This window comes from Trachypithecus francoisi, unplaced genomic scaffold (genome assembly GCF_009764315.1).
Source record: "Trachypithecus francoisi isolate TF-2019V2 unplaced genomic scaffold, Tfra_2.0 Lachesis_group16, whole genome shotgun sequence".
Lineage (NCBI taxonomy): Eukaryota > Metazoa > Chordata > Mammalia > Primates > Cercopithecidae > Trachypithecus > Trachypithecus francoisi.
This window is the reverse complement of record NW_022681461.1, coordinates 4,969,845-4,997,695: the sequence shown is the minus strand read 5'-3', so window position 1 is coordinate 4,997,695 and position 27,851 is coordinate 4,969,845. Positions and strand designations below refer to the sequence as shown.

Here is a 27,851-nt window from a genome sequence, read left to right as displayed (position 1 = left end):
AAAGAAATAACAAGACAGCTCACAGAATGAGAGAATATTTTTTATCATATATAGGGTAAGTGACTTGTTCCAGAATATATAAAGAGCTATTACAATTTAGTAACTAAAAGATAACTCAATTTAAAAATAGGCAAAGGGGCCAGGCGTAGTGGCTTACACCTATAATCTCAGCGCTGTGAAGGCCAAGGCAGGCAGATCGCTTGAGCCCAGGAGTTCAAGACCAGCCTGGGCAACACGGCAAAACCCCGTCTCTACAAAAAAATACAAAAATTAGCCAGGTGTGGTGGCATGCGCCTGTAGTCCCAGCAACTTGGGAGGCTGAGGTGGGAGAATTGCTTGAGCCTGGGAGGTGGAGACTGCAGTGAACCAAGACTGCACCACCACATTCCAGCCTGGGAGAGAGAGTAAGACTCTGTTTAAAAAAATAAATAAAAATTGGCAAAACATCTGAATAAACATTTCTCCAAAGAAGGTATACAAAGGCCAGTAAGCACATAGAGAAAAGCAAATCAAAATCACAATGAGATACCAACTCATGGCCACAGTGTTGATGGGGCTATGGAGAAATCAGAACTCTCATACACGGCTGATGGAATTATAAAAACAGGGCAGCCACTGTGGGAACAGTTTGGCAACTCCTCATGGTTGCAGAGTTATTATATGACCCAGAAATCCCACTCCTAGATATATAACCAAGGGAAATGAAATACATATGTGCAAAACTTATACACAAATGTTATGAACAGTAATGCCAGGAGCATTATTTCAAAAAGCCAAAAAGGCCAGGCACAGCGGGTCACACCTGCAATCCAGCACTTCAGGAGGCCAAGGCGGGCAGATCTGAGGTCAGGAGATCAAGACCAGCCTGGCCAACATGATGAAACCCCATCTCTACTAAAAATGCAAAAATTAGCCGGGTGTGGTGGCACGCACCTGTAGTCCCAGCTACTCAGGAGACTGAGGCAGGAGAATCACTTGAACCCAGGAGGTGCTTGCAGTCCCAGCTACCCAGGAAGCTGAGGCAGGACAATTGCCTGAATCCAGGAGGCGGAGGCTGCAGTGAGCCAAGATCGCACCACTGCACCCCAGCCTGGGCGACAGAGCAAGACTCGTTCTCAAAATAATAATAATTAAAAAAAAAAAAAATCAAATACCAAAAAGTAAAAACCACCCAAAAGTCTGTTAGTTGACCATTGGATAAACAAAATGTGGTACATAAAAGACCATATATAATTCCATTTGTATGAAATGTCTTCAATAGAGAAGTTTTATAGTTTTAGCCCTTACGTTTCTATGATTCATTAGAATAAATTTTTGTATTTGGTGTGCAGTAAGCATTGAAGTTCTTTTTTTTATCGTGTGGATATCCAGTTGGCCCAGTGTCAGTTACTGAGGAGTCTAGGGTGAGTTTTGCCAGCATTTTATGCCACGGTGTAACCTCACTGATGTCATCTCTCAGTAGACCAGAGTATCTTTCAAAACAGAGAGTGTTACTAAAATACAAATGAAAGCAAGACAGAAAGTAGCCTGGGTGGTTGCTTATGGCTGTACTGGGAGGGTAGGTGAAGGGGACTAGGGGCAATAGCTAAAGGGTACATTAGGGGGTGATGAAATGTTGTGGAATTAGAAAGTGGTGATGGTTGCACCACCTTGTGAATATACTAGTACCCACTGAATTACACACTTTAAAGGAATTATGTCTCATATAATTTATATGAATTTATCTCAATTCTTTAAAAGTCACTGAATCGGCCAGACATAATTTTTGGAAAAATATTAAAGTCAAGATGAGTTAACATATCTGTGGACACTCCAGGGTAGACTTAAACTCAGGATTCAAGTTTTCCCATTTGTTTAAGTGGGAGACACAGCATTCCTCTTTGGTATTGCACTGAAATATAATACAAGGTTGGTTTTCTGTCAAGCTCTGCTAAAAATTCTATTCCCTTTGGACTAGCATCCGGCAGCTGTTGCAACAGCACAGCGGGTCTCAGGTGTAAAACTGGGGCTGGATATCAAATTGCCAACATTCTCACAGCCGCCATCTTTCTATCATAAACATCAGGAGAGCTCTCAAATGCAGACTCCCCACATATGGCAACCAGCTGAACACACACCACTTGAATCGCTGCCTCAGCATTTCTAGCTTAAGACGAGCTTTCCCGTGGAAGGCTGGGGGCTCCAGAGGGGAAGCGCCAGTGCCTGCCAACCAGTTAGTGTGCACGACGTGGTCCCCTCCCAACAGCCACCCCTGCATCACCACCTTCCTGACGACATCCACGGAGGCACAGGCGTCCTGCTCATTTCCCGAATAAGCCAGAACTCTCAGGGGTGTGCAGGTCCCTCGGATGCACTCGGAAGAGCCACGGGTCCAAGACTGTCCCACGGGGCTCAGCCAGGTGCTGCCCTTCTCTGGGCCTCGGTTTCAAACGTGACGCATCTAAGGAGCTTTCCAGATAAGGCTTATGATTTTCCAATTCACTGTTTTTGTGTAACTATTTGTCATGGAAAGCATTCAAAAATATATGGTACATGCCTCTTCCTCATCAGCGCATGTTTGCCTTAACTCTTTCTTGCCAATCTGGTCATCTTCTATCCACGTCAAATACAGTCATTTATAAAACTCGACTGCTGTTGAGATGTGCTGACTTTAGGCCTGATGACCTCACGCCCACTCTGTCTTGAGTAGTATATAACTAGTGTACCCCTGTTCACAGCTTTTCCGTCTTCTCTCCCCACCTGTACACGTCTGCCAATGAGACCCATCCTTTCTATTTCAAGTTATCAGTGACCATGACCTTGGCTAAACGAATGGGGCATTATTAACTTCCACAAAAGAACCTTTGCACACAGTCCCACAAAAGTCCTCCAGAAACATGCACTGAATGCCTGACCTCTTCCTGATGTCAGCGTTTCTACCTTTGACTTTCTTTTACAAACTAAAGGGAGTACGGTACACTTGAATTTTTTAGTGAAAGCATCTCATTTAAACCCCTTTTTGCTCACAAGGAGAGGTGAGGAGAGGCCCAGGGAGGCAGAGAGCTGCTCCATCTGCTCCCTTGTGCTTGGAGGCTGAGCCTGGGGCCCCACGGTGGAGCTGGCCCAGGCCCCAGCCGTTCCAACGAGTCCCAAGTGCTGCCGCTGAGCCAGCCTGGAAGCTGCGCTGCCACGTTCTCAGGCTCTCCCTTACGGTCCTCATGCAGTTGTGATTAATTTGGAAGAGGCTGCGGTTTAAAAATCAACCAACACTTTCCACTTAAATCACTTAGGTATACATTTTCTTATGGAAACTGTTGTGCTGAAGTTAGTAATTGTAAGCTTCCTCCAGGCCCCTCTCAGCCTGTGGTGGGTGCAGCTGGTGCTGCGATGCGCCTTCGCCGGGTTAGGCCCACACGCGCAGGGTGAGGGCCTCCCACGCTGGCGAGAGCTCAGCGATGCAGGGGCTGCTTCCTTTAAAAACTTTGTCACGTCATTGTCCCCACACAACCTCATTCAGCAGAGCTGATCTGGTTCAATCCGGCAAGTCTCTGGAGCAGCAGGAAGGCCCTGTCACTGCAGTTCCAGCCTGCTCCCTTGCCTTGTGTCCTCTGACCAGCCGTCAGGCCGGATGCTTCTCAGGGGAAATCTCCCCTCACTATCCTTCCCTAAGGCCTGGGGAGGCCACAGTGCTTTTTAATCATAGCAGGGCTTGCATGGGACTTAAGCAGCACCCCCAGGCTGCCCTTTCTACATCAGTCGCTGTGAGAGGACAGAAAGAAAAGCACGTCTGTCAGACTGGCCCCAGGACCTCAACCTCTCAGGCGGAGCCTGCCGTGAAAGTCTCCTGTCACCCCTGACCCTGCAAGCTGTTCTCACAAGAGCAGACAAAAAGACAAGTTTTTTCGTGTGTGTTTTTTTGTTTTTGTTTTTGAGATGAAGTTTCGCTCTTGTCGCCCAGGCTGGATGGAGTGCAGTGGCATGATCTCGGCTCACTGCAGCCTCTGCCTCCTGGGTTCAAGGGATTCTCCTGCCTCAGCCTCCCGAGTAGCTGGGATTACAGGCGCCCACCACCACGCCCGGCTAATTTTTTTTATCTTTAGTAGAGACTGACTTTCGCCATGTTGGCCAGGCTGGTCTTGAACTCCTGACCTCAGGTGGTCTGCCCTCCTTGGCCTCCCAAAGTGCTGGGATTACAGGTGTGAGCCACCCACCGCACCCGGCCAAACACACACGCGCTTTGTTTGTTTTGAGATGGAGTTTCGCTCTGTCGCCCAGGCTGGAGGGCAGTGGTACAGTCTCGGCTCACCGCAACCTCCACCTCACAGGTTCAAGCGATTCTCCTGCCTCAGCCTCCTGAGTAGCTGGGAGTACTAGCGCATGCCACCAGGCCCGGCTAATTTTTGTATTTTTACTAGAGACAGGGTTTCACTATGTTGGCCAGAATGGTCTCAATCTCTTGACCTCGTGATCCGCCCACCTCAGCCTCCTAAAGTGCTGGGATTACAGGCGTGAGCCACCGCACCCGGCCCAAAAAGACAAATTTTTAAGAACTGAGAGAACAGGGCCACCATTACTTTTATCAGTTTTGAATATGTATTCAGGTTCCAGTAAGCACACTGTTGTGGTTTGATCTAAATTCGCAGGTCAGTTCTGGTAGAGCTAGAGGCACCGGGTCCTGCTGTGAGTAACAAAAACAAGCAGATGTGTCCAGAATGTTCACAGCCCATGGGGGAAACCAGACTCTCCCAGAACTGGAGGCCTGGAAATCTGTGAGATTCCACTTGATTTCCCTGCTTTCAGGAGGAGGCTTTTGACCATAAAATGCCATCTCATCATGAAGCTTTCACCAAGGCAGGGCCTTTCCCTTACTGCAGTGGGAGCTGCGCCACCACTGGGCACAGTGAGGGTACCCGAGTGGGCTCCTGCCCATGCCCAGGACGGCGTGTGGGCTGGGCGCCACTGCGGTGAGTGAGTCCTGAGGACGGACAGGCGAGGGGCGTCCAGGCCCGGCCACAGCCCTCACGGAGCCTCAGCTCAAAGGGCTTTTCAGGTCAGATGCTAAAACCCTGAGAAAACAGCTGCTTTCCAGCAAGGAGCCTGGCGCCTCCACTTGGGAATCCTCTGACCAGTCCTCCCCAGACCGTCCAGGTTGTGACGGACAAGGGCAGATCAAGGAGCCATCCCAGGTGGAAGGGGTGTGGGGAAACTTGTGAGATGAGAATGCAGCTGTAGGGCGGTTATGTACCACATTCATGCTGGGGAAGCAGCAGTCATGGGAGCCTGGAGGTTGTGGAGAGACCTACAGTAGGGCAGACGTGTGACAGCAAGGGCAGGAGGGGCAGTCGGCACCCGTGGGTGCCACGTGAACACTCGGCCCCTGATTTTCGCCGGACACCTGGAACGGTGCCCCGTGCCCCTCCCACGGCCCCTTTCTCCTCACCAGTGGATCTGTCTGTAATCGTTTCTTCTCCCCATGCAGGAAAAGTACCCAGATGCCGTGTACCTCTTGGAGGGGCCCTCCTCCTGCTCCATGGGGATCCGCAGTGCCAGCCGGCAAGGGTGAGTCTGCGCAGGCCACGGGGCCTCCCATTTCCTGTTAAAACAAGGATTCTAAGCAGGAGACCACCTAAGTAGGACTCTTAAGTAGTAAACCACCTAACCAAGAACTAAAGGTCATCGGTTGGAGGAATCAGTGGTCCCAGCAGGTATGCCCAGCGTGGGGGGTGCGGGCAGCTGGAGCTCTGGAGGATGTGCTGGGCCACAGGGGGAAAACGCCAGTGCTGGGGCCCACCTCAGGACTTATGGGGTCAAGGAAGGGAGGCTGGGAGAAAGTGGAGATGCTTGTGGATCTGCTGTTACTTAGAAATCCAAGGGAAGAAGCCAGGGGTGAGTGGAAAACCCCAAAGCAGTGAGAAGAAACAAGACAGGCTCAGGGCCCTGACAGCACAGCCCATCCCTCCACCAGCCCCAGCACCACCCTGGCCTGTGCCGTGTTCTCCATCCTCTTCCCTTGGCTGTGCATGTGTGGACATGTATCCATCTGGGTGTGCTTTTATGACCTGTGTGTGAAAGGCCTCAACTCAACTGGTTTCCAAGCTTTAAAATCGTGTGGTCCTTATGCAGGCTTCTGGGACTTGCCTTTGTTACCCTCACCTCCTCCAGGGTCATGAGCAGCTGCAGTGCAGTTTCGCTGCTCATCCTCCCAGAGGGGATCACACACAGGCTCTTCAGCTCTGGAGCATGTGGCTTCTTGGTTCTGGCTCACACCTCCTGGCACACACTACACAAGCTTCTCCTGGGCTCAACTGCCTAGGAATGAAATTCCTGGGTGCATGTTCAGCTTTCTGTCAGTGCCAGATTATTTCCAAAGTGGCTTGTCCATGTCTGCTCCCACCAGTAATTTTGAAGTTTCCATTGCTCCGTGTTCTGTACTTCGCTGGTATTGGCTACTGATGTTTGCCAATGCAGTGCGGACAGAGCAGCACCGTCCTGTGGTCCTGCTTCCATCTGCCTGTGCTACTGACCGTGCCTCCTCTTTGCTGCGGGCCGCGGTTTCTAGGAGCAGGGGAGCCCAGCATGGGGAAGTGGAGACCAGGAGCAACTCATGGTTGCTAATCTTTTTGCCAGATTTCAAAAAGCACAGAACGACATGTTTTATCGCTTTTTCAGGTTTGAATTAGTCATTGTTTGGAGGATACAAATAGATGAAGACGGGAAGGTTTTTCCAAAGCTAGATCTTCTCACCAAAGTCCCACAGCGAGGTAGGTCCCTGGGTGTGGCTGCTCTAGGTGACTTCTCAACATGCCCAACAAAGCCACCTGCCTATTTCCTCTGGGTTTCAAAGGGCAAGAATCAGGGTTTCAAAGGGCAAGAATCAAAAATTGGAAATCTCATTAATGTACTTTGTCTATCAATTTTTACATATTTTTATCAATAATCACTCAAAAAGAACATGGAAAGGGATTGCTGCCCCAAGGCCCTCCCAGGCTGAATGCACAGGGAATATGCCTCGAGCCACCGGTGAGGCCTCCGCTCACACCATCTCCTCGCCCGCCACTAGCACATCCCATCCCATGCAGCCCGTTGGGAGGAGGGCGGGGTCTTGGTGAGGTCCATGCCAGCAGAAAACAAAAAACCAAAAGCTGCCACCTTGAAGTTTTTTTTTTTTTTTTTTGAGGCGGAGTCTCGCTCTGTCGCCTGGACTGGAGTGCAGTGGCCGGATCTCAGCTCACTGCAAGCTCCATCTCCCGGGTTTACGCCATTCTCCTGCCTCAGCCTCCCGAGTAGCTGGGACTACAGGCGCCGCCACCTCACCCGGCTAGTTTTTGTATTTTTAGTAGAGGCGGGGTTTCACCGTGTTAGCCAGGATGGTCTCGATCTCCTGACCTCGTGATCCGCCCGTCTCGGCCTCCCAAAGTGCTGGGATTACAGGCTTGAGCCACCGCGCCCGGCCGTGAAGTTTCTTGTTTAATGTTTAATGTTTTCTTTATAGCCCTGGAGCTGGACAAGAACAGAGCCATAGAAGCCGCTCCTCTCAGCTTCCGAACCCTGCTCGGAGTGCTTGGAATCGAAGCTGCTCTGGAGAGCCTGATAAAATCGCTTTGTGCAGAGGAGAACTAGTTCTAAAACAGTGAACGGGAGGATTAAGATGCTGCGTGGAGGAGCATGCGATTTTATTGAATATAAACATTTGCTGTTTTCCACTTAGAACCACAACCTGAAGACATGCTGTCTATGCAGTTATGGCACATTATATGGAAACTCTCATGACATGAAAAATAAATACAGCTAGTTAAGTATAAAAAAATGCCAAATAAAAGTGACATGTACAATGTGGTTTATAAAAATAAGCTTAACATCTGAGAGACTGTACTGAGTGGTCGTGTGTCCTCAGATGTGTGGGGAGGACCCATCCCCCCACCCACCGTGGCCTCACACCGAGTCCACCTTGGACATGGCCACATTGCTCAGCTGGGAGAAGCCACCCTTATCCTGGTTGCTGCCTCCTGGGGGCTCTGGAGATGGATGCCTGTGGCACCTCATTTTTAAACTGTCCTTGGCAGCCCAGGGGAGCCACGCCCACACTCCCCAGGTCCACACAGTGGCACTGAGAGGCAGTCTCGGCAAATCCTCACACTGTTCTTGGTCTTCCACAAGAAAGTGGAGCTGTCAGCTTAGTAACAAGGATGGCCTAAGACAGCAAAGACAACACTGTTCCTGGGCCAGGACGTGAGGAATGAGGTCCTTTATGAAAGACCCCCCTGCAGAGCCTAAGTGCTACACTGGTCGCCCGGATGTGCCGTGAGAACCGTGACCTCATCAGTCGCCCATTTAGCATTGTTAGGATCTGTGACCACATGTTGTCTCAAGCCAATCAGGGCTGTCATGACTACACAGCAGCAGCAGTTTCCAGAACGTGCCAGAAACGCATCCACAGCAATGGCACCCACTGCTCAGGGGCTCCTCACAGCCCGGGCTGGTGGGAGCCAAGACCAGACAGAGGTGGGGGTCTCCACCTGTTTTCTCTTCTCCCTCAAATACAGGCTGTTTTCATTGTGTCTAGTCCAGCCCTGTCTGGGCCCTGTGTAGGCAGTAACTCTTGCAGCCCTGAAGGACCTAGGGAGCCCAGCCCACCTTCCCATGGACTGGAGTTCCCTCTCATGTGCACTTGAACCCAGGACCCAGCATCCTCCGCACACCGTGACACTGGGCAAAATCATCCCAAACGAGGCAGCCCCAACCCAGCAACAGTGAACTTCCCGTGGGTCAAGACAGTACTCACGGCCACTCCCTTCACACTTCCCAGAGCCTGTGGCCCGTCTGTGAGCTCCATGCACGTCACTTAGGTGAGTCTCCAAAGCCCCCATCCCGGCACACAGGACCCGTGTGTATGAGACGGTGTCATTCGAAGTGAGAAGAAAACAGTAAAAGTGTCCAGTTGTATAAGTATCATCTTTTTGCACCTCTGAGTGTAGAATTAGAAGTAAATATGACAGAATTGAACAATAAATTCTAGAAGAGTTGCCTTGATTCAAACAAGTATAATTCTCAAGTTATCACAAAATTTCCCACAAAAATTTACAATCAGCAAAATAGTTTCCTTATTTCTCATGTATAATTTTCATATAATTCCATGGTTTCGCTAATATTATATGTTACAATAAGCCTCCATTAGTCCCTCAAAACGATGATATAAATAAGTCTGTACAACCTAGCATAGAATAAAAAACTGAAACCAAGATTCCCAACGTTTTTCATAGCAGCCGGGCACACTTCGGTGACCCCAACGAGAACCCTCTCGGCAGCAGCCAGGAGTTGTTCACCTTCCAGAAGCAGGGCCTGTGGCAGCCTGACGGGAGAGGCCACGGGGCCCAAAAACTCAAATGCGTCTCAAGGCAAACCCGAGGGAGGAACTCGGTCCGGGAGGAAGAGAGCACTCGTTCCTCAACCAGCCCAGACACTGGAGTGTCAGGAAAGCACTGAGCTGTCGGGGCACACATCCCAGCCCGGCCACAGCAGCTCAGCCAGTCACAGCTCCACCTCCAACTTCTACAGCAGCAATTTTTAGTGGGAAAGAACAACTCATCTCCCCCTCGTGTGAAAGATTAAATTGTAAAGCAAAAAAAAAAAAGGTCAATGCTCGCATGAGTGGTGTCCATCCTGACCTGAGTCTTGCGCTCCCTGCCGCCCCGTGTGGAACCACGGGCTTCAGCACCTCCACAGGGACCCTGAGTCTACACTGCTCAGAACCGGCGTCTGCACGACCACGAGGTCACGCTCTGCAGCAGGGAACCACCTAAAAACCTGTGTTGATATGTGGCTTGCACTGAAAAGTGACCATGTAACTCAGCTGGGGAAAGTTCCAGTAGTATCCATGTTTTCTTAAAAGTCCAAACTGTAAAATGTATGTGACAATTCAAGTTTTCTATGTTAGGAGTCTGGTGGTAGCAGATCCAAACCTTGGGTCTTAGAATAAGGCTTTTAGCATTAGAGAATCAGACATGAGCCCTGGTTGGGAAGGAAGATCTATCCAGAAGGTCTTCCCAGGGCTTAACGGACACTTCCATTTGAAGAGTATGAGCAGCTTCCTGGGACACAGCACATCCTACATTCCTTGTCCAGGAAGATGTTCCCAGTGCCCTTCAATTCCATGTCTCCAAGAGGCAATCCCACCTCAACAGGGGTTAAAAGCAAAAACATTCACAACCAAAGCTCACCCAACACAACAGAAAATAGCTCTATCATTCAACCTTCACATTCTGTGTTCAAGTTTCAAAGACACTGCAGGGAAAGAGTTAGACCTTGTGGAGAACTAACGTGCAATCTTCGCTTTCCTTGAACCGAGTCGACATCATGGCATTGTCTTTGGCACATACAGTCTTTGAATAGTAGTTGACGATCTTGCCGTCCAGTTTATACTGATGCGGAATGCTCTCGTAGGGCTTGAGGTCAAGGTCCAGCACAGACACAGAGAAGGCAAACCTGGACCTCGATGAGGGGACCACAGGCCTTTGATCAGAGCTGCAAGTAGAAAATACCATTTCAGGATACACAAGCCTCCCATTCATTTCCCTCCCTCCCATTCTCTCTCCCTTCCTTCCTTCTTTCAACTAGTATGGGTTTTTTTTTATATTTTTCTTTGACTTCTGCAAAGTTAGATAAATCAATCTCTTTTAAAAGAGAAGTGAATGGCCTCACACCCCAGCTCACAAAAAACACTCGTTCTGGGCATCTGTGCGTGTGGACAGCTGTCTGCGCTGGCTGTGTGCACCAGCACGCAAAGCTTCCTCAGGCCAGTGCACGCCACCATACCAGGCGAGAGAGGGTTAAAGGGCTGAAAGATGGAAAAGTAATTACGTGGATCATGTGAGCAATGTTCCCCCAGCCCAGTGGTATAAACGAGCGCTGAAAAGTCCCTTTATCATGAGCCAAGTATTACAAAACCAAGAAAAAGTAAAAAGTAGATCTGGCCATTCCAGCGCCAAATGGATGAAACGTCGACCAGCCTTCTCCTTCTGTGCCTCTCCTGCCTGCTGAGAAACGCAGGCTCCTTTGGTTCACATCTGAAGAGATCTGGTTTCTCATTTTATTCTCAAATTGTATCTTCAGTCCTTTGTATTTTGCTTCTCAGGGCTTAGTTTTGTGGTTTTAATAAACATCAGAAGTCGTGTGCTTTTGACAAGATGTGAATAATTATTTGCCCTGAAAAACACGTTTCGGATTACTCCGAGTGCTGAATTCTGCTGTGTCCCGCTTCTCATCTCAGGGCACTCAGCACACAGCCCTCCAGTCACTGGCTAAATAAGTGACTTAAGCTCAGTTCAGTCCAAGAGAAGTATCCTGGGTTCTGGTGTCCCAATGTTTACTACTCTTCGAGATTTAGAAGATTTAGGAATCAACAAACCAAACCCCAACTTCAAAAGCTCCTGCCGAGGACAGGAAATACTGATGCGCACGTCCCTGCTGTGAGTGACGCTGCTCACCACGGCCTCGGCGCTCACTGCCACCTGCCCCAGAATCCTGTTTGTAGGAAAAACAAATCCCTGACTCAGCTGCTGGGGTCAGTAACTATTCTCGCCTGAAGAGTAAACAGCAAATAACTCGTTTACAGATTAAGGTCGTGAGCCTCCTCCAGAAGCTGGAAGGTGCCTGCAGCTCCTCCCAAGGGGCCACATTTTATTGTGAGAACCACAGAAGCCCAAGGCGCCCCTCAGTTCTGAGGCCTGAGACCCAAGCTCAGTGCACCTGGGCTGGAACAGTCACATCCCCAGCCCATGACTAGGGCTACGTATTTTAAAGGACACCTCAATTAATTTCTCAGAAGCAGCACCTGACACCACCATGGGTGTAAAGACAGGAAGGATGTTCCAGGCAGCTCCCGGGGAGGGTCTGACTACCTGGGTCAACTACAGGCTAGCTCCATGGGAGCCAATGGCAGTGACCAGCAGGCACCAGCTCCTGACACAGAAATGCTCTTCTTCCTGTCAGCACCCCAGAGGACAAGACTGGGCAGGAGGCCCCAGGGACACACATGTCCCTTTGTGCCACAAGTGTGCCCTCCAGCAGCCTTGGAGAATGAGGCTCAGGTGGCCTTCTGGCTGCAGGGGTGCTGCCCTTGCCTGGAGGGCCATTCTCCAGGACACTGACCCGCTGGGGGTTGCCGGGAATCGGGGTGGAGAAGCCAAGGCCGCGCACTGTGTTTCAAATGGGAGGTCGAGAGGAGCAGCAGGGTTTAGGCACGGGAAGCCATGGCGGCTCTCTCCACAGTTCCAAATTCCCAAAGGGGCAAAGCTCTGCAGCGACAGGAAGGCAGATCCAACTTGAGCCATTTTCCTTTATGACAGGGCAGAAACAGTAGCACAGAGCTGGAGAAGCCTTTATTTTAGGGGGTGTAAGAAGCTGAAATGTGGTCAGTCTATCTATGACCTGTAAATTAAAGTCTAGGGATCTAAATTTAGTCTCAGGCCTACCAGGCATCTCAAGATGCCAAGACGACTCATGAAAAATCCCAGCCTTGGCTTCTCCCTGGGCCTCTATAGAGCACCACAGTCACTGGGACTTCACAGGTGCGGCCACTGCACACACCTTCCTGGAAGCAGGCCCAGCCCCACATGCCATGTTCTCGGAGGAGAAGCCTTCTCTGAGATCCTCTCCTTTTGTTGAGAAAGGCCTGGCTAGAGTGCTTTGTGCCGGATGATTCCCGTACCTTCACCCCAGGTCTAAGCCATGTGGCTCAGCACCTTCCAAACACATCCTCTCCCCCAGTGTCGTTTCTGCTGAGCAGTTGGTCGTGAGGACCCCGGGCCCTCAGCTTTCCCCGCGTGCTGGGTTTCCATTTTGACATCACTGACCAGGCACTAAGAGATTCCCAGGTGCTAGACGAGGTGAGTAACACGTCTGTCCTTCAGCCGCCTTTCACAGCCCACCTGAGCACCCCGCATCCAAGCACATCTCCACTGCCCAGCTGCATCCTCGGTCCGGGGGCTGCTGAACAGTGGTATCCTCGTGGGTGTTCTCTCTTCGAACACCACCAGCTTAATCCAGCTAAGGAATTCCTCATAACTTAGCCCTGTAGGTATTAACTTAGGGGATAACAGAAGTTTTCAACTAAACAGAACAACCTTTTTTCTACTTCAGTTACGCCCTATCATGTTCCTCAGTATTTCATATTGGAAAGTAAACAATTCTGTGCCTGCCAGGGAACAGGAATCCTGGGAACTGTTTAGTTCAAAAGCACCGGGAAAACGAGTGGCTGGCAGCCAGCAACCAAGGTCATCTTGACCCAGGAACACATGTTAGAAGAATGTGGAACATTCTGCAAATACGGGGTGCAGGATTTGGCACCCCTGAAGATCAGTGATGGAGATGCTGTCTAACAATGATGAGATTATCAGTTTCATCCCGAGTTCCCAGGAACAGTGAGACGGGACTAAACAAAACCAGTGGCATTAGGGAGAGGGCTGCGCACAGGCCAGTTATTCAGAGGAGGAAGCAGAAGAAAACGCATGCCTCACAGGCTTTCAAATGACTGTGGTAGTAAAAAGGCAGGTGCGCCACGCTGGCACCGTGGGAGACTGAGGAACAAGGACCACAGGCCCCCACGCACCTCACGGACTGGCTTTCTTTGAGGGAATGGAATGGGCAGCTCACTGTCCACATTGTTTCTGAGCTCTTGGAGTATTTTCTTAGAAAACAGAAACTTTCAATGTAATAACAAGCCTTTTAAGTTACTCTCCATAAATCTGTCTTTTGACCGAATTACAAGCTTCTAGAGGGCGAGAGTTGTAAGCCCCATGATGTCACGTAGGCCAAGGAGTCTCTAAATACGGGGAAACCAGCTGTCCTATTAACAATTAACCAGCTGTCCATAAAACCCCACGAGACCCAGGCTGCAGGCCCTGCAGTGCTCGCCTCACCTGGCATCCTGCAGACAGGGGGAGAGCGCAATCATGATGGAGCAGTCCTTGGCAGTCATGGCGACGCGGTACTGCTGCACCTGCAGGGGCAGGAAAGACCATCTCCAGATCACACAGGAAGCCTCTGGCCCCCACACAACCTTCCTTCCCAGCAGCCAAGTGCGGGAACTGCTTCCTGCCCCAGAACCTGAGGGTGGGGTTAGGAGCGTGGGCCACAGCGAGCAGGGGCATCAGGAGGTCGCCCTGTGAGGGCACCTGGGCCAGCCCTCAGCCCCACGGGGCTGCTCAGAGGCCAGCACCGCCCCCTGACCTCTCACGGCAAGCGGTGTGGGACCTCAACTCCAGACCCTGAAACAGATGATCCGTCTTCAGCAAGGTCCCCACAGTCGGCCTTTGGAAGGAAAAGCAGTGAGCCACCTGAGCCCCGCATGTTGGCGACACGCAGAGTATCGAGCGAGCATCACTCGACACCTGCAAGAAGGGTGCACAGGGTGTTCGGCAAGACGTCACTTAGAACGACATTCCCTCCGGAATATCACAGTCACCAGACAACTGCAGAAGGCCACCCTTCCACAGGCTGTGTGTGTGTGAACTCGCTCCACCCTCCCAGCAGCCCGACAGGGCAGCACGGCCGCCTTCGCGCTTTACAGACAAGCAACACACACAGACATCACTTGTCCGTCGTCCATGGCAGGGCAGGGACTCAAACCCGGTACGCTGGCTCTGACATTTGCACTCTTCAACACATGCTCCAAGCTATGTGGGTCTGACCATACTGACCAGAGACAACTCAACACACACCGCACTGTCAGAGGTGACATACGTAAAGCCGTACACATGCTCACATGTGTGACGCAGGCAGGGAGGGAGGTGAAGGATGCTCACAATTGTCCCTGTACAGAGCAGAGTGTGCGGCACTCTCTCCCCTTCCGTCTTTGGACTTTCACATATGGTTTGCATTGTTTTAGTTTGCAGAGCTCTCACGTTCACAAAAATAAACAGCTGTTAAAAAAAAAGTAATTGGGCCTTACACGTCACTGGCCTCAATATCTCTACTGATGACAGACCATCATCTCCTGTCTCCCTTTTAACCACTCCCCTCAACTGCATATAACTCGGAGGATATGGCCTTTGAAAACATCCAAGCCGCGCCTTCCAAAGGGCAGGACTGGGCAAGAGGGAGTGGGAAGAACCTCCAAGCACGGATTGAGCTCAGGCCCACACACTGTTGTTGGGGCCTGAGAAAACCTTTCACAGCAGATGGAAATGAGCAGCTCCTATCCTTACACTCTATTCAGTTAGCTAGGAAATCAGCTACTTCCCAGAGTACAGAAACATCCCAGTCCAAAAGAATTACTAAATATAAGAAAGAAGTGTAAAATATGTACTACATCCTTAGTGTACTGCAAAAGCCTTTCTAAGAGGCAAAACCCAGAAGCCATTAAGGTTTCCCAAGATTTGAAAATGTAAAATTGCCAGGCACAGTGGCTCATGCCTGTAATCCCAGTATTTTGAGAGGCCGAGGCGGGTGGATCACCTGAGGTCGGGAGTTTGAGACCAGTCTGACCAACATGAAGAAACCCTGTCTCTACTAAAAATATAAAACTAGCCAGGTGTGGTGGCGCATGCCTGTAATCCCAGCTACTTGGGAGGCTGATGCAGGAGAATTGCTTGAACCCAGGAGGTGGAGGTTGCGGTGAGCCAAGATCGCACCACTGCACTCCAGCCTGGGCAACTAGAGCAAAACTCTTGTCTCAAAAAAAAAAAAAAAAAGAAAAGAAAACATAAAATTAAAAAGCCTCAGCAGGGCCAAGTGTAGTGGTTCACACCTATAATCCCAGCACTTTGGGAGACCAAGGAGAGAGGATCACTGGAGCCCAGGAGTTTGAGACCCCATCTCAATAATAAGTCAATGAATGAATAATAAGCTTTTATGGGCCGGGCGCGGTGGCTCAAGCCTGTAATCCCAGCACTTTGGGAGGCCGAGGCGGGCGGATCACGAGGTCAGGAGATCGAGACCCTCCTGGCTAACACGGTGAAACCCCGTCTCTACTAAAAAAAATACAAAAAACTAGCCGGGCGCGGTGGCGGGCGCCTGTAGTCCCAGCTACTCGGAGGCTGAGGCGGGAGAATGGCGGGAACCCGGGAGGCGGAGCTTGCAGTGAGCTGAGATCGCGCCACTCACTCCAGCCTGGGCGACAGAAAGAGACTCCGTCTCAAAAAAAATAAATAAATAAATAAATAAGCTTTTATATAACAGTCATAATTCAAAGGCAAAAGATACATGAAAGACTGGGAGAAAATATTTGCAACATGTAACAGAGTATCAACGTCAAGAATATGTAAAGTGTAAGAAATCAATATGAAAAAAGAAAACTACCCCCAAAAGTGAACCACGTAAATTGACAAAAGGTGTGTGTGTGTATATATATATATATATAAAAAGATGTTCAATCTTACTAAAATCAAGGAAATGCAAATTATAACAATGAAGTATTTTCCAGTCATCAGATGGGGAGAATTATACACACACACACACACACACACACACACACACACACACATTCGGCCCTTGGTGTCTGCGAATTCCAGATGCAGAATCTGCAGATATGGAGGACTTAACTGGAGTACTTGAGCATCCTGATTTTGGTATCAGATTTTGGTGTGTGTGTGTCATAAAATGAAGAGGTTAGACTTCCACTTCATGTAATGCAAGAATAGGTAGTTGAGGCCAATAAACTGCTGAGACCAACTAAAAAAGCTAGACAAAATATCTGCTTGAAGGCAGAGCTAACAAGCCAGGGAAGAACTGCTAGAACAGGGAAGGACAAAGGTATCTGGATCTGCTTTTCCAAGAGAGGGCAGTGATAATTCCACAGTTGATGGAGAGGAACTTTTAACCAAACTTCAGGGCTATGGGGACAGTAACCGTCATGACCCCCTTCTTTGGATTAGTACCCAAAATACTGCCCTTTTTAAGAGTAGAAGTGAGGCCAGGTACAGTGGCTCATGCCTGTAATCCCAATACTTTGGGAGCCCAAGGCAGGTAGACGACTTGAGCTCAGGGGTTTCAGACCAGCCTGGGCAACATAGCAAAACCCTGTTTCTACAAAAATTACAAAAATTAGCCAGGTGTAGTGGTGCACGCCTGTGGTCCCAGCTACTCAGGGAGGCTGAGGTGGGAGGATCACTTGAGCCCAGGAGGTGAAGACTGCAGGGAGGTGAAGACTGCAGTGAGCTGAGATCGCACCACTGCACTCCAGCCTGGGAGACAGAGGAGACCCAGTCTCAAAAAAAAAAAAAAAAGAGTAGAAGTGAGCCAAAGTCAACAGGCCCTACCAGGAATTACAGTTTTACTTCAAAGAGACCAAACCACCAAAACGGAATTAAAATGACTCCAGCTGCTAGTGTTTCCCAGGCCTCTGATAGAAACAAACCTAAAATTCTCTCGAGGCCTATGATCCTAGGCCTCAAGTTACTTCTAAAATAATTGTTCAAATACGATTTCTAGCACACAAGCAAAACTATGCAGACACAAGAAGACAGGATGACATGAATGGAAACCAGCAAAAACAAAACCACAATGGGGGAGAAGGTCTGTGGGAAGCTACATATTCCACTTGATTTTGCTGAGACCCTACAACTGCTCCAAAAAACAAGTCTATTAAAAGAAAAAGGTGCCACTGAAAAAAGAAAAACCCACAAGAGTAGAAAGAAACACACATGCGTGGATTCCAGCTACTGGAGGTGCCAGACACACACGCTGTGTCAAAGAAGAGAAGACAAAACTGAACTTCAGGGAGAACTGGAAATGATACAAAGGAATCATTCAGAGATTCCAGAACGAACAAGATGCAGAAATAGACAGTAAGAATTCAACGGATTAAACAGCAGATGAGAAAAAACTGAAGACATGCAGGTGGATGGGGATAATTTCAATGTAACAATGATTGACAGAAGACCAACTAGCATTTCTCTTAATTGTGGTTCCCCTTGCGGTGGTACAGCTGGGGTTACAGGGAGGGAACAGTTATCCTTGCTGTGGCTGTAGGTGAAGAACTGGCAAAACCAACCTTTGGCATACGCTGAGGGGCAGCTAACGACTATGGTCCAAAGAGTCTGAAGTGTCTTCCACTGTTTCTTCCAAAACACCTGCAATGCCCACATCATTCACTCTTTTTAAAACGCAAATGTTATTTAGGAAGCATAACACTACCACATTAACTAGTTTTCTAAACCGAGTTTAGTGTTCTAAACCTGAAGATATGGGTTGGACAAAAAGAGGTAATAATTTGGGGTCAAGGAACAAGGCAGAGGTAAGAAAATGGGAAAGCTCAAGATACCTGATAAACTGGCAGACAGACCACAAGAACATACCCAGAAGGAAGCATGGAAAGGATACAACCGAGAAAAGATCAAGCAAGGGCTACAAGACATAGAAAATTAAGAGAATGTGTCCAACATACTTGTAAGTAGAATCCAAAAGAAAAGAGGAAAAAGGCCACGCACCGTGGCTCACGCCTGTCCCAGCACTTTGGAAGGTCAAGGCAGGAGGCCTTGAGTTTGAGAACAGCCTGGGCAACATAGCTAGACTTCATCTCTTAAAAAATAAAACAACATTTTTAAAAGCTGGGCATGCTGGCATGCTTCTGTAGCTACTCAGGAGGCTAAGGCAGGAGGATCCCCTGAGCCCAGGACTTTGAGGCTATGATGAACTATGATCATGCCACTGCACTCCAGCCTGGGTGACAGAGTTAGACCCCATCTCTCATAAAAATTAAAATAAAGATAAATAAAACAGGAAATGGGCAAAAACAAGAAAAAATTAAGACTAATATTTTCCTAAAATGAAAAAAAGACATCAAGCCACAGATTCTAGAAAGCCTCCAAAAATACCATTTATACATATCATGAAACAAAAATTAAGAACTCATCACCAGCAGACCTACACTAAAGGAAATATTAAAGAGTGGTCTCCAGACAAGAACAAAAAGATCCCATATATATATACACACTCAGAGATACAGGACAGAATGAAGGGCAATGTGGGAAATAAATACATGGGTAAATGAATAATGCCTGTAATAAAAAAAATTAAGAATGTCTCCTTGAGTTTAAAATAATAAAATACACAACAACGATAACAATGGAAGTCAGGAGCAGCAGTAAAATGTACTCTAAGAACCTTGCATTGTCCAAGAAGAGGGTAAAAGTACTAAATAATATTAGACTTTAATAAGCCAACTGCTTGCTGGCAATAACTAAAACAACCACTAGAAAAAAAGTAAAGGCATCTACAACTTCCAGGCAGAGCGGGGACATGGAATGATAAATAACAAATAAGCCAAAACTCCCAGCTACTCGAGAGGCGGAAGCAAGAGAATGGTGTGAACCCGGGAGGCGGAGCTTGGAGTGAGCCAAGATGGCGCCACTGCACTCCAGCCTGGGCGACAGAGCGAGACTCCGTCTCAAATAAATAAATAAAAAAGCCAAAAGACTGTCCGAGAAGAGAAACAGAAACCTAAAATAGGTAAGAAAAAAATTTTTTAATTTAAGCTTTAGTGTTAAGTCTAATAAAATAACAAAGACAGAATGTCAGAATGAATAAAAAACCAAACCCAATTATATGCCACATTTTAAATACAAAAACAGAAGGTTAAAAATGAAAGGATAGAAAAAGATACATAGTGCAAATATGAAACCAAAGAACCTAGAGAAGCTCCATTACAACCAGTCAAAAGAAACAAAAAGTATAACCAGAGATAAAGGACACTTTAAACTGATTAAATGATTACATGGACATATTGTGTGATGGTAAAAAGAAAAAATAAAAATAAAAATTTAAAGGAAATGGTAAATGACACCAAAATGAACATTTTAATTCACCAGGAAGATGTAACAGTTCTAACTCCGAGGCAGCTAATAGCATAGTCTCAAGATAAGTAAGAATAGGCAAATTCAAAATTATCATGGAAAGTTTCTGGCCATCCTTCTTACGGAACAAACAGACAATAAAATCATTAAGATTACAGATCTGAACAAAACAATTAATTTAGCCTAATAGGCAGATTAAAATGTCATACCCAACATTTGAGAAGACACTACCTTTTCTTTTTTTTTTTTTGAGATGGAGTTTCGCTCTTGTTGCCTAGGCTAGAGTGCAATGGCGTGATCGCAGCTCACTGTAACCTCCGCCTCCCAGGTTCAAGGGATTCTCCTACCTCAGCCTCCCAAGTAGCTAGGATTACAGGTGCCCACCACCACGTCTGGCTAATTTTTGTATTTTTAGTAGAGACAGCATGTCACCTTGTTGACCAGGCTGGTCTCGAACTCCTGACCTCAGGTGATCCACCCACCTCAGCCTCCCAAAGTGCTGGGATTACAGGCGTGAGGTACCATGCCCAGCCAGGAAGACACTACCTTTTCAAGCACACATAGAAACATTATTTTTAAAAATTAATAAAGCCACAAAAAAATTTCAAAGGATCAAATGGCACTCTCAACAAATGCCACAGGATCCCTTAGACTCTATTCTCACTCCAATGTAATTTTGCTAGTAATCAATACAAAAAAGATAACAAGAACTCTCACATGCTTACTAATTAATTCCCTTCTAAATATTTCCATGAGTCACAGAAAAAATGTTCATTGTTATCAGAGTATATTTTAATTGAATATTGAAAGTATAGCTTGTGGAATGTGGCCAAAGCCATTTTTAGAGGCTTTAAATACACATTTTAGAACAAAGAAGGTGCTGAAACTTGGATAAGCATCCATATCAGGAAGAAGTTACAAAAGGAACAAATTAGCCTAATAGAAAAAAGAAAATGATCAAGAATTAATCAAACAGAAAACAATCATACAGTACAAATGGATCAAAAGTTGATTCTTAGGAAACTAAACTCTTGGTGGGAATGATTGAGCATCTTAGCCCCCTCAGGCTGCTATCACAAAATGCCCAAAACTGGAAGCTTATAAACAACAGAAACTTATTTCTCACAGTTCTAGAGGCTGGGATGTCCAAGACCAAGGCACTAGCAGATCTGCTATCTGGGGAGAGCCGACTTCCTTATTGACAGCCCTCTTTTCACTGTCACCTCACATGGTGAAAGGGGCTGGCTTGCGCTCTGGGGTTTCTTGTATAAAGGTCTGAATTCAAATCGTGAGGGCTCCACCCTCATGACCTAATCACCTCCCAGAGGCCCCACCTCCTAACACCATCACCTTCGGAGTTAGGATTTCAATATATAAATTTGGTGGCAGGGCAGGAGGGTAAAACATTCAGACAGTAGCAGAGAGGGAAAGAAATCAAATATCAGACATCTGGAATAAAAGAGCATACTTCAGATCCTATAAAACATGACAAGATAATAAAATAATATTGCCCAACAAATCATACGCCAAAATTCTGAAAACAGAAAAAAATGTATAGAAAACTGCAACTTACTAAAATTTGAAACTTTCCTACAAAGACAACTATGGGGCCTAGCTGGTTTCACATCTGATTCTACAAAGCATTTAAGTCAGAAATAATACCATTCTTTTTTTTTTTTGAGACAGGGTCTTGTTCTGTTGCCCAGGCTGGAGCACAGTTGTACCATCCCAGCTTACCTATAGCCTTGACCTGCAGGGCTCAAGTGATCCTTCCATCTCAGCCTCTCAAGTAGGTGAGACTACAGGTATGCACCACCATACTCAGCTGATCTTTTATTATTTTTAGTATAGACGAGGTCTCGCTATGTGGCCCAGGCTGTTCTTGAACTCCTGAGCTCAAGTGATCCTCCCACCTTGGCCTCCTTTCAAAGTGTTGGGATTACAGGCGTGAGCCACTGAACCCGGCTGTTGTTAATCCACCTCTTCCAGGGAACAGAGAAAGAGTAAACAGACGATCTTTTAAGTGTTTTATGGGCAGGCCTAGGCCTCGACACCAAGGCTGAACACAGACATTGCAAAAAGAGAAAGCACAGTTCTTATCACTCATAAACATCTGCAAAAATCCCTAAACAAAATATTAGCAAACCCAGTATCATACAGAAAAAGAACACATCACAACAAATTGCGCAATTCACCATGTTAACAGAAGATATTTTGACCATATGATCATCTCAATAGAAATAGAAAAGGCATTGACAAAGTTCAACATCTGCTCCTGATTTTAAAAAATCCTCTTAATAAATCAGGAAAAGACGGGAACAAACTTCTTTAATCTGATGTCAGCCACTTAAGGAAAAACAAAAAAAACCCACAATAAACAATTTACTTGATGGCAAAATGCTTTTGAGATTTGGAACAAGACTAAAATTCATACTCTCACAAATTAACTATATAAAGTGAAGTAAAATAAAGAAGTGAAAGGTATAAAGATGGGGAAGGGAAAACATCCAATTCACAGACTATGATTACATATAAAGAAAATCCAAAAGAAACTGTAATCGTTAGGATTAATATGTGAGCAAAGTTGATGTATCCAAGGTCAAAATAGAAAAACCAGTTTCATTACTGCATAATCAAAACAAACACTTTTAAAGTAAGATCTTTTTAAAGATGCCATTTACATCTAAAACCATCAAATAACGTGAAATTAATATAAGACCTCTCTGAAGAGAACCATAAAACATTTTTATCAGAATAATGTATATATAAAAGTTTAAATATCCATGTTGGAAGACTCAGTATTGTATAGATTTCAACACTCGTCATTATTTTAATGCTACACCATGAAAATCCCAGCGGCTTTTTTTAGTTTTTAATTTTTGTGGGACAGCAGTTTGTTTGTGCTTTTCCTGCAGAACTGAGTGAGGTGATTCTCAAATTCATGTAGATATGCAAAAGGTTGAGAACAGCCAAGATATGCTTGAAGAAGACAGAAGGATTTGTCAGATATCAAGGCTTGTTATGACTCTATAGTGTTCATAATTTGCATGATGCCAGGAAAATTCCATTTGAAAAGAAAATAAAACCCTACCTCCTGCCATTTCAAAAATCAGTTTCAGACAGTCACCCAACAAAATGTGAAAGATAAAACAATAAACGTTCTAAAGATACAGTAGGAAAATATCTTTAGGACTTTAAGGCGGAGAAAGACTTCTTAAACGGGAAAAAGACTGGTAAATTAGGCTACCTTAACAGTATGAAGCGTTCTTATAAGGACTCCATGAAGAGTCAAAAGACAAGCTACACAGTGGGAAAAGATATCTACTGGACACAAAATTGACAAAGGGCTTCTATCCAGAATATACCAAGAATGCCTTCAAATCAGTAAGAAAAAGACAACTCTACCAAAAAACGAGCAAAGAGACTTAAAGTGTGACTTCAATAGATCACAAAAGGAAAAATCCAATCAACATATTAGAAGGTACTTAATCTCATCACAAGATACCACTCACTACACACACACCAGAATGGCTGAAATTCAGAAGACCCAAAACTAAGTATAAGAGATGGTGCAGAGCACAAGTGACTCCTAACCTGTTGCAGGGAACATAATCAGGTAAAACTGTTCTACAGTAGCTACTAAAACTACGTATACTCACCCCTGTGGCCCAGAAATCCCACTCCTAGGGATATATCCAAGAGAAATGCATGCACATGTACACAAAATCTGTGCAAGAATATTCTTGACGGCCAAAAACTAGAAACAACCCAAATGTTCATAAAACAGCAGAACAGATAAATTGTAGTACACTAAGTCCTCACTTAATGTCATCACTAGGTTCTTGGGAAACTGTGACTTGAAGCCAAACAATGTATAACAAAACTAGGCCAGGCACAGTGGCTCACACCTGTAATCCCAGCACTTTGGGAGGCTGAGGCGGGTGGATCACAAAGGTCAGGAGTTCCAGACCAGCCTGGCCAACGTGGTGAAACCCCATCTCTACTAAAAAATACAAAAATTAGCAGGTGCTTGTAATCCCAGCTACTCAGGAGACTGAGTATTGCTTGAACCCAGGAGGCGGAGGTTGCAGTGAGCTGAGATCGCACCACTGCACTCCAGCCTGGGTGACAGAGCAAGACTCCAACTCAAAAAAAAAAAAAAAAGAAAGAAAGAAAGAAATTAGCCAGGCATGGTGACACATGTCTGTGCTTCCCAGCTACCTGTGAGGTTGAGGTTGGGGGATCACCTACCTGAGCCCAGGAGGTCAAGGCTGCAGTGAGCCATGATCGTGCCAGTGCACTCTAGCCTGGACGATGGAATGAAACTCTGTCTCAAAAAAAAAAAAACAAAAATAAAAACAAAACCATTTTTTTCTCATCATTATAATAAAACAACATTGAACAAAATGATGTTATTTGAGGACCTGCGGTATAGGTCACTTCACTCAAAGTCACAGTTTCCAAGAACCTGTCAACGATGTTGAGAAAGGACTTATATATATCCATTCATGGATCGCTCTAAAGGAAATAGAAATGTGGCAGTGGGTGCACTAGCAAAGGTGAATCTCATAAATGTTATACAGAGCTAAAAAAAAAAAAAAAAAACAGAAGACACGAATATATACAGCATGATCTCATATGTCAAGTTCAAAAACAGGACCGACTAAACTACAGGGATACACGTCAATACAAGTTAACCCTGGGAGGAAGGAGAAAGGTCTGGTTGGATGAGACAACAGGAATTCTGATCGCTGCCAGTGTTCCATGTCCAAATACAAGTGGTGGTTCCATAAGAATATTTTTTACTTTGTGACAAGTCAGTGGGTTGTATATTTTTTTCTGTGTACTTTTCTGTATTTGCTGTTATTTCACAATGATTAATGAAGCAAAAGTTTAGAAAATTAAAATTTAAATATTCATAATATCTAGTGTTTGCAAGGGCATGGGGAAACTGTCTTCAATTGTTGCAAGAAGGAATATAATTAGTAAAATCTTTTGGGGAGGACAATGTGACAGGATCTATCAAAAATAAACCCTGCAACTTTAAATCTAAAAATCTGTCTTACAGAAATGCTATGTTAAGTGCACAAAGGTAGGTGCACAAAAATGTGAATGTCAACATTATTTTTAATACCAACAAATTAATATCAACACCCAAGTAACTAACAATCGTGTGAACACACTAAAGAGACAGGATTATGGAGGACATCCAACAGCCCTTCTACAAAACAACCAGATCCCTGAAACCGCTCCTTTTAACGTATTGTTGGGCTTACGTAAGGTAAGGAAAATCCCTAACTGAACTCCCTCTTCTCACCACCCATCCACAAAGAGCTGCAACTAGAGTTTTGAGCATGAAGCAACTGGGAAGGCTGAGCTGTCCTATTGGACACTGATTCTAGCAATAAACCACAGGGTAGAGGATCTGTCTAAACTAGAGACTCTTCTCCTTTGCCAAGGATCCCTATCCTCTCTGGAAGAAGGCATCCCCTATTTGGGTCTCCAGGATTCCTGTAGATTAAGATCAAAAAAATCAACAAGGCAAACAAAATCAAGCATGGCAACATGGATGAAACAAACAAAATAGGAGATTTTTCTTTTTTTTTACCACCAAGGTTTTATTGTATCTGATATCAGAATATAAAATAACTTCATAAATTGCTTAAAGAAATAAAAGATAGAATTATGAAATAGACAAGCCACAAGGAACTAGCAAAAAATACGAAAGAGATGTGAAAACAAACCAAATGGAACTTTCAGAAATTAAAGATAGAACTACTGAAATGGGGCCAGGTGCAGTGGCTCACGTAATCCCAGCACTTTGGGAGGCCGAGGAGGATGGATCACAAGGTCAGGAGATCAAGACCATCCTGGCTAACACAATGAAACCCCATCTCTACTAAAAATACAAAAAAGTAGCCAGGCGAGGTGGCAGGCACCTGTAGTCCCAGCTACTTGGGAGGCTGAAGGAGGAGAATGGCGTGAACCCGGGAGGCAGAGCTTGCAGTGAGTCAAGACTGCGCTTCTGCACTCCAGCCTGGGTGACACAGCAAGACTCCATCTCAAAAAAAAAAAAAAAGAAAAGAAGGACTGAAATGGAAAACTCAATAAACAAGTGAAATGGCAGATTAGACACAGCTGAAGAAAGAATCAATGAACTGAAGATAGAGCCAAAAAAAGAAAAGCACCTGGAATGTAGTGCAAGGAGACAAAGAGATGAAAAATATGAAAGAGCAGTTAAGATGTGTGGAAGACAAAATAAGGTTTGACATATGTCAAATTAGAGTCCCAGAAGAAGTGAATATAATGGAGAAGAGAAAATATTTGAGAAAATTACTGAGAATTTTTGAGAACTAATAAAAGACATAAATCCACAAATAGAGAAAGCATAACATACAGCAAATAGGAAAAATAAAAAGCACAGCACACCCAAATCACACTGCACTGAAATGTCAAAAGGACAAGAAAGGGCGAGAGAGGACCTTAAAAGCAGCCAGAGAGGAAAGACAGTTTACCTACTGAGCAAGTACACGCTAACAAAAGACATCTTAACAGCAAGAACCAGATGTTGTATGAAACGTTTAAATGCTATTAAGAAAAAAAAAAAAAAACAACAGAAATCAACCCCTTCTGTGCACCCAGAAAAAAATTAGTTTCAAAATTGTGGCAAAATATAATATATTCAGATACAGAGGAATTTACCAAAAACCCTTCACTAATACAGCTTCTAAAGAATATTCTTCAACAAGAGGAAGAAAAGTATAAATATCTGTAGGCCAATAAATTAAGACAACTTAGATCAACTGAACACTTCCCTAAAAAGACACAAACTACCAAAACTGACTTAAAAGCAGACAATATGATTAGACCTATAACAAAGAAAATGAATTAAAAATCAAAAAACTATCCACAAAGAAAAGCCCAGAAAAAGCCCAGACTCGGATGGTTTCACTAGTGAATTCTGTCAAATATTTAAAGAAGAATGAACACCAATCCTTCTCAACTTCTTCCAAAAAATAGAAGAGCTGGAACACACCAACTCATTCTATGAGGCCAGTGTTACACCCTGATCCCAAAAACAAAGATACCACAAGAAAACGAAACTACACACTAAGAATATGGATGTAAGAATCCTCAATAAAATAATCAAAAACTGAATCCAGCAACATATAAGAAGGACAAGACACCACAGACCAAGTGGGATTTAGCCCAGAAATGCAGAGTCGGTTTTAACATCCAAAAACAAATTTATGTAATACACCACATTAACAGAAGAAAGGACAAAAACCACATGATAATCTCAAATGATACAGAAAAGGCATCTAACAGAATCCAACATGCTTTCAGAATAAAAACACTCAGCAAATCAGGAAGAGAAGGGAACTGCTTCAGACTGATAAAGGAATGGACAAAAAACAGCTAACATCATACATGACGATGAAAGACTGAACACTGTCCCCATAAGACCAAGAACAAATCAGGGATGTCTACTCCTACCATTCTCATTCAACATTGCTCTTGTCAGGAAATTACACAAGAAAAATAAATCAAAGGCATCCAGATTGGAAAGGAAGAAGCAAAACTCTCTCTATTCACACATGATTTTAAATAGAGAGAATCCTTTAAAAAATCCATTAAAAAACTATTAGAACATACAAACTCGGCAACGATGCAGGCTACAAGATCAATATACAAAATCAAATTGTATTTCTACACCTGATTATACCTGTAATGTGCAATCTGAAAATGGAATTCAGAAAACAATTTCATTTACAACAGCATTAAAAACAAAATATTTTAGAAATAAGTTTAACAAAGAAGCATAAAACCTTAGTTGTCACTCTGAAAACTAAATAATAATGTCAAAAGAAAACCAAGATCTAAATAAATGGAAAAACATCCCATGTTCATAGAGCAAAAGACTTACTGCCCAAGGTGACTCACAGATTCCCCAAGTCCCTATGAGAATCCCAGCTGGCTTCTTTGTAGAAAAAGCTGATTCTAAAATTCATATGGAATTACAAGAGGCTCCAAATAGTCAAAACAATCTTGAAAACAAAGATCAAAGTTAGAGAACTCACA

General features: G+C 45.3%; 2 protein-coding genes across 4 annotated transcripts in view; one reads left to right on the top strand and one right to left on the bottom strand.

Annotated features, from left to right (window-relative positions):
- The window catches only part of CENPP (centromere protein P), a 286,574-nt gene extending 276,977 nt beyond the window's left edge, over positions 1–9,597 (top strand). For both annotated transcript variants that reach the window (XM_033236781.1, XM_033236783.1), the window contains exons 6-8: positions 5,459–5,538; positions 6,649–6,740; positions 7,472–9,597. In XM_033236781.1, the coding sequence (XP_033092672.1) occupies positions 5,459–5,538; positions 6,649–6,740; positions 7,472–7,599 (300 nt within the window). In that variant the 3' untranslated portion in view covers positions 7,600–9,597. The remainder of the gene's footprint in view (positions 1–5,458; positions 5,539–6,648; positions 6,741–7,471) is intronic.
- IPPK (inositol-pentakisphosphate 2-kinase) overlaps positions 9,001–27,851 on the bottom strand; it is a 62,124-nt gene continuing 43,273 nt past the window's right edge. Inside the window, exons 12-14 of one of the 2 annotated variants that reach the window (XM_033236776.1) lie at positions 13,896–13,975; positions 12,686–12,854; positions 10,392–10,500 (exon numbers count right to left, since the gene is read on the bottom strand). In XM_033236776.1, coding sequence (XP_033092667.1) covers positions 12,713–12,854; positions 13,896–13,975 — 222 coding nt within the window. In that variant the 3' untranslated portion in view covers positions 10,392–10,500; positions 12,686–12,712. Of the gene's footprint in view, positions 10,501–12,685; positions 12,855–13,895; positions 13,976–27,851 lie in introns of both variants that reach the window. The other variant, XM_033236775.1, reaches the window with a different exon arrangement.